This window comes from Podarcis gaigeae (genome assembly GCF_964106915.1).
Source record: "Podarcis gaigeae genome assembly, chromosome: 13".
Classification (NCBI taxonomy): domain Eukaryota; kingdom Metazoa; phylum Chordata; class Lepidosauria; order Squamata; family Lacertidae; genus Podarcis; species Podarcis gaigeae.
This window is the reverse complement of record NC_139689.1, coordinates 38,515,323-38,522,456: the sequence shown is the minus strand read 5'-3', so window position 1 is coordinate 38,522,456 and position 7,134 is coordinate 38,515,323. Positions and strand designations below refer to the sequence as shown.

The window sequence follows — 7,134 nt, the reverse complement described above, 5'->3', positions numbered from 1 at the left end:
AGATGGAGGGCACAAGGAGAAGGGGACGACAGAGGTTGGACAGATGGTTGGACAGTGTTCTCGAAGCTACCAGCATGAGTTTGACCAAACTGTGGGAGGCAGTGGAAGACAGGAGGGCCTGGCGTGCTCTGGTCCATGGGGTCACGAAGAGTCGGAAACGACTAAACGACAACAATATTATGCGACCAAGAAAGCAACCCTGGGAAACAAGAAAAGGAGTTATTCTGTATGGAGCCAACAAAGATGCTTCAAAAGCATAGGGCAAAGCAGGACCACGCCTCCCCCCCTTTTTTTTTGCTACCCAAGGCAAAAGGTGCCCGCCCTCCATGTCACATGCAGAAGCCAGCTGGGCTATCTACATTTGACATTCACACTTCCCGGCAGGACAGCCAACTCTATCAAGCCACATAACTCACACAGCTCCATCCTCCCAACACCTTAATGTCACGCTCACCTGCAGCTCTGCCTGACACCTACTCGGCTCAAGGAAATGCTTTAATAGTACGGCAGCGGCTGGCAAGCATCCCATGAGCAGAGCAACATGTGTGTTTGTGTGCAAGACGGCTGCTGGAGTCTGTGGGCTGGGCTGACTGGCCTGACCCTAATGGCATTGCTGTCGGTGATGTGTTGGGATAATCATCATCATTTATTTATTTATTTATGCCCTGCCCATCTAGCTGGGTTTCCCAAGCCACTGTGGGTGGCTCCCAACAGAATATTAAAAACACAATAAAACATCAAACATTAAAAATTTCCCTAAGCAGGGCTGCCTTCAGATGTCTTCCAAAAGTCAGATAGTTGTTTATTTCCTTGACATCTGATGGGAGGGTGTTCCACAGGGCAGGTGCCACTACCGAGAAGGCCCTCTACCTGGTTCCCTGTAACCTCACTTCTCACAGGGAGGGAACCATCAGAAGGCCCTCGGAGCTGGACCTCAGTGTCCAGGCTGAACGATGGGGGTGGAGATGCTCCTTCACGTATACTGGGCCGAGGCTGTTTAGGGCTTTAAAGGTCAGCACCAACACTTTGAATTGTGCTTGGAAACGTAGTGAGAGCCAATGCAACAAGGCAAGACAGCACAGCAACAACCAGTCATCATTACCCTGGTACGAGCGCAGGAGAATGTAAGTCGGCAAGGGGCTTCGGGGACACAGCTTTGGGGCTGCTGCTTCACTCTGCCTAATGGCGGGGACAGCCATAGGGTAAAGTTCCCTTTCAGGATCATGGACCCTCCAAAAGTCATTTCCAAAGTGTATTTCCATATAATTACCCCAGTGTGATATGATTACCAGCATGTCATGGTTTGGGGGAGAGGGAGGGGAGTCATGTGCTTAAAGTGCATGGCTATGACAACAGTCTCCAATGTGCTAATATTGTAATACCTCGGGATTTAATTCCCTCTCCAGCATTTCTGGAAGTGAAATCTTCTTGAGTGGGTGAGTGAATCTTGTTTCTAGGGCACACCGTGTAAACATGCACCCAACATGAAGTGCATATGGCGCCTAAGGCTGCCTACAGTAGATCAGACATATTTTTCTTTAACAAAAGAAAAATGACAGATTAATAGAGCATATGACAGGGTGCAAAGAGACACCAGAAATCTCTAACAGCAGAGGAGGGTGCGGTTCACAAACTGAGAATTCTGACGGTAGAAGCAGACTTTATTTCTATCTTTTCACTGATTTTGCCCCATGTTCGGGAAAGCTAAAGCCATTTCTTTTTAGACTTCGGGGAAGTTTACCATGATGATTGTCAAGAACTCAGGTTCTAACATAGGCTTCTAGAACATGTTTTATTAACACTATTATTATTTTTTTATCAAATGCATTTAAATCTATTACAAAATATCAAAATCTATGAAAGAGCACAGCAGTTCCCTTCTGTTATTTGCTGCAGTCCTGAGAACAATCAAACACCACTGCATAATACTTCTCTAGCGGCACTAGAAAAAGTAGTAATTCTTGGACAATGAAAGCTGCATTTTTGATGGGGGGGGGGATCTGGCTCTCTTAACAGTTTTCATTCATGGAGGAAGGCCATTCACAAATCAAAACATACAGGAAAACATTCTTTTTCTGTCATCTGAAGGACACATTGCCATAATCATTCTCTCCGAATGGGAGCTTGTCTTCCAGAAGCATAATACAAATATTTTATTTTTTAATAATGAAAAAAACAATCCAATTGTCCTACACACCCTTGTTAATTACACACAAGGATAAAGAGCATGTCATTATAAAAAAAATCTAACAAAAGGAGTCAGCAGCTGATTGATGTTCTGGCCTGCATGTAAAATATAATTATAATCTATTCTATTGCACTTCCATCTTGCAGAGGTTTCTTTTTACTGTCCATGTATCATTCATTCTCACAGCAACCCTGAGAGGTAGGTCATTCTTTTCCCCATTTGCAGAAATAGAAATGAAAGACTGAAACAGGCCAAGTTCATGACCAACATGAAATCTGAACCATCTCTCTCTCCACAGTCTCCTAGTTAAGTTCTTCAACCCGAGTTGAAGAAGTCCTGAATGGTTCAACAGAAACAAGAATTGTCGATTCAAGAACCTTAGCATGTCTGAGAGGTTACGGGTATGTAGATAGTCTATAGCAATGTTTTCAAGTGAAAGTGGGTGTTGGTTCTGGGCTATCTTCTGTTTCACTGTAAACGTTGACAGGTAGACTGCCCAGGACACTGGGAAATTTCAAGTTTCTCCATCATCTGTGGCAAAGCCTCTGGTAGCCAAGGCTCTGCCGACTTCACCCAGGCCCCAGGCAAATATGCCTAGAGTTCTGTGAGTGGCAAGTGTTCAAAGCAATTCACCTTTCTTCAGGAAAAAGGGCTGATTCTTCTTGGAGGTTCCATGGAGAATTTTAGGCTGCAAGGAAAGAAAGCAGCATGTGAATTGCTAATTGTGATGTGGCTGCAGTTTTTTCTTCTGCTGCTGCAGGGTTAGAATAGCTCCCAGCTGTCTTCAGTTTCAAATGGCAGATAGTGGTTTAAACACTGATTCCATTATTAAGTCTTGCCACCATCCGGTAAGCTGTTCTGTTTTGCTTTTTTAAGCATCAGACATGTTCACCTTGGTGCATCTAAAAAAATAATCAAATGCACAAACAAGTCCTAAAATGTTGTAAGGGATGGAAGGATGGATGGGACTGTGACGTCACAGCCGCCAGGCAATCAGTGCTGTGCACAACCGGATTTTGCTGCAAAACAGCAGGACTAGGCTTCTTCCCTGAGCTCCCTTCTGAAGAACAATACAATGGTCTGACTAGAACGTAGTTAATGTGCTTCCAGGGCACAGGAACTGCTGATTGAGTGTACATAGCGTGGATACAAATTAACATTTAAGCAGCAGTTGCTTTCTGCGTCTGCTGGGTAAACTGTCTGCTTTGGCTTTTGGTACAAAAAGTCTTAACCCTCCAAGACTGACCATATTTAAAAGAAAGAAAGAGAGAGAGAAATGCTTCTATGCATCTATGTGTAGTTATCCTTCCACTTGCATGAAAAAGTATTGAGAGCATTTTAAACCAGCTGCAAAACTCCACGGCAGCTGGGGGGATGGTAGTGGTAGTTGTTGGAGAGGTTTGTTCGTAATGTCACGAGTGCTAGCCAATAGGCACCAAGCACAGGTCTACTATTCCCCAACTGAATCTAAACCACATTGAAAATTTCCTGAAATATGCAGAAGTTTCCCAGAGTATTTCCCCCCACAGGATAGAAAAAAACATGTACATCTGTTTTAAGGATGGTAACTTGGCTGGGAAGGGGGAATAAAAAGGAAACAGTTCAGGCCATGTAAGTATGAGAGAGAACAGACTGCCTACCAAGAGCTTTGGGGGACTAATTCAGCACTAAAGCCCAAATACTTTCCCTCTACACCCCCAGCCACCCTCCCACCTATAGAGATAGAACCAGGCTTTAGTGTCCTGGCAGGATTATTGCAAACTTACCCTTTTTCTGAGTGGGAGGAGCCTGCCTCCCTTTCGCAATGTCACTCTGGGCCAAGACATCCACCATCCACGACAGAGCATTGGTGCAGTACTCCATCTAGTGGAAGCAAGTGAAGAAATGGCAGGAAGATGATGTCACAGGGGGTGGGACAAGTCGGAAAGCTGCCATCTTAGACCATCAACACAAAAACAGACACGCCCAATCTCCCCCCTCCCTTTGCCTCAACTCCCCATCTTTTGCCTACTCCCATTTGGAACGTCTGTGCACCTCATCATCTCCCAGTGGCTTCCCATTTCCTTCCTCCTGTCAGGGACTGTGCTGAGGAGGGCTGCATGGAGGAAGAATGGTGGAAGCCTCTCCCTCTCCCTCCCCCTGCTCCTGCTCCGGATCCTGAATCTTCCCAGGAGCAGGAGGGATAGTATGGATTTGGAACAGTGGTTTGCAGAGGGGCATAGTTCACAATGCAGAAGCTGGGAAAAACTGGATGGGGAGCAGCTGGGAGAAGAAACACTGGAAGGGAGAGGGTTAACAGAGTCACAATCTCTGGACAGCATTCATTCACACACACACACACACACACACACACACCGTTTCCAAAGTCACGGAGAGCTCAGAAAGTGTCAGAACAGAAAGCACAGAGGGTACAAGATGTAGGAGTGACATAAATTAATAGGGATGGCAGGGGGTGGATTCCTTAATTAGGAGCACCGCCATTCTAGGAGATGTGTTCTTTGTTCTCTTGCTGTGATTATTAAAGTTTCTAACTGGTAAGAAGACTCCCTTTCCCTTTTTTTGCTTATCTACTGCCACAGGGGTAGGAAGCCAATTCCCTGAAGCCTGACACCTCCCAACCTTTCAGCTCCACTCTTCATACCTGCGTCTCGAGGGTCCTTAGGCGCCGCTCCGATTCCTTGATCTCCGAAAGCTGCTTCAAAGCCTGATCCACCCTGCAGGGTTAGAGGAGGGAGGGAGTTACAAGAGGAGTGTTTTTACCTGCCCGCCTAGAGCCTCTCTAACCATCTCTCTCCCACCTTCTCTGACCGCTGCCTAGATCCAATTCCTGTGCTGGTCTCTTCGCCAGCACAAGAATGCCCAAAGTGCATTGGATCATCTCTCCAAAAGGTCATAATGAAAACTCTTCAATATCCATGCCCAAAGTTGCATGTTTGGAATGTACGGAGTGGAGTTATTGATGGGAACCCACTTCCACCAGAAGGCAGGCAGAATTCTTTCTGAGTTCCTTCTGGACCCTGCGGTCATCATCAGAGCCTCTTCCTTGTGTGCCCCCCACCGCAAAAGGTCCTGAGGGTGGCAACATGAGAACAGGGACTTTTCTTTGGGGGCCCCCCATTTGCAGAATGCTCTTCCCAGGGAGGCCTGCCTGGTGCCTTCATTACAGATATTTAGGGACCAGGCATAAACATTCCTCTTCACACAGGCCTTTGGTTAATAAAACAAGAATAGAATCATAGAATTGTAGAGTAGCAAGGGGTCCCGTAGGTCATCTAGTCCAACCCCCTGCAATGCAGGAATCTCTTTTTAAATTCTTTTTATTTTCAATGCAACATTACAACAAAAATTACAAACATTGAATCCAAAACAAAACACAAGAGAAAAAACACAAACAAAAACACACATCTACAAATAAAACCATATCATCATTCTAATCATTACGTACAAATACACATATTGACTTCCTTCCTTTGTTCTAAGACCTCGAAATTTTTACTCTTTCTAAATTGTTGTGTCTAATGTAGATTACCTCTATCTTTATACTTTTTGCACCATTTTTCTCTTTCTTTAATCCTGCAAAGCTTCATTCATTACATACCGATATGCTTACTCCAGAACAATGTTTTTTCATCTACTCTTTAGCACATCCCCATTCTTTTAATAATTTTTGGTCCGCTTGTCCCCTTATCCATTCTCTGATCCAACTAAAACATGCAGCATCATAGTATATTCTCATGTCTGGGAGTCCAATACAGGAATCTCAACTAGATCATGCATGACAGATGGACATCAAACCTCTGCCATGCTATGCCCTTTTAAACTGTTTTTTACTGTTTCGTTTGTTATTATGTTGTGTATTTTTGTGTTTGTATACTGTACAGTGCCCTGTCATCCTCGGATGAAGGGTGGTATATAAATTTAATAAACAATAATAAATAAATTTAGTACACAATAATAAATAATAATAATAGTATATCTCAGGAGTTGTACTAGAGCCTTCTTTTTCAGCAGACATGGGAGCAGGTCTATGTGTGCCAATATGTCAAAGGTTAGCAATGCAGGTATTTTAATTAACTAACATATATCTAAAACCCCTGACTTCTCCCAAAGTACCCTGGGAACTGTAGTTTATTCCCTCACAGAGCTACAATGCCCAGCTCTTGTAAGAAACTATATTTCCCAGGATTCTTTGGGGGGAAGTCAGGTGCTTTGAATATATACTGCCGCTGCAATTCTGAAAGACATTATCTGCATTGAGGAACAGGGTTGGAGGAGAAATTGGGTTTCGCTTCGTATCTTAAATGCAAACTTACCCACTTCACGATTCCTACAACAATTCATGAACTAAAATCTTTCAAAATCCGCCCTTCTCTGAATTTTGCAGCGCAGTTCTCCAACCAAATAATATGCACAAAAATGTGCAGTGTGTGTATACACACTGTGGGGAACCATGCCTTAAAATGCTTATATTAGTGAAAGTAAAATACAAACATGCCTTAGGAGAAATTGTATTTAAAAAGTTTTGTATTGGGAAAAATGTGGACTAACGAATTTTCATGAAGACTTTAAAAAAAAAATCTGCAAACCGAGGCATTCTGAATTTAAGATTGGAAAAATGAGAAACTAAGAGAAACCAAAAAGGACAGATTCAACCACACGTGTGCAGAAGAAAAATAGCAGTTGGAAGGGTCCCTTCCAACATTCCTATGATTCTATGAACAGTCCTTGAACACCGTGGCGAACTGAATGTGTAACCAGAGCTTTATTTGAGCAAGAACTCACTGGAACTCAGTTCCTGCACATCTCAGGTGGGCACCATTGGTGTTCTAAGAGAACGAGGGAGGTGCTCATGGTGAGTTATGGCACCTCTTTTCCTAGAAAAATAGGGCTGTGTGTAACTAACTACTTCCCAAGCAGACTTATGGCATTCCCTGGGACGTTACCCC

The 7,134-nt window shown here is 43.9% G+C and overlaps 1 protein-coding gene across 1 annotated transcript in view; it reads right to left on the bottom strand.

The window, feature by feature from the left end:
* Positions 1-1,773: 1,773 nt before the first annotated feature.
* Positions 1,774-7,134, bottom strand: part of TRPM4 (transient receptor potential cation channel subfamily M member 4) — a 50,886-nt gene continuing 45,525 nt past the window's right edge. The window contains exons 23-25 of the mRNA XM_083709094.1: positions 4,830-4,902; positions 3,955-4,051; positions 1,774-2,876 (exon numbers count right to left, since the gene is read on the bottom strand). Of these exons, the coding sequence (XP_083565220.1) occupies positions 2,872-2,876; positions 3,955-4,051; positions 4,830-4,902 (175 nt within the window). The 3' untranslated portion in view covers positions 1,774-2,871. The remainder of the gene's footprint in view (positions 2,877-3,954; positions 4,052-4,829; positions 4,903-7,134) is intronic.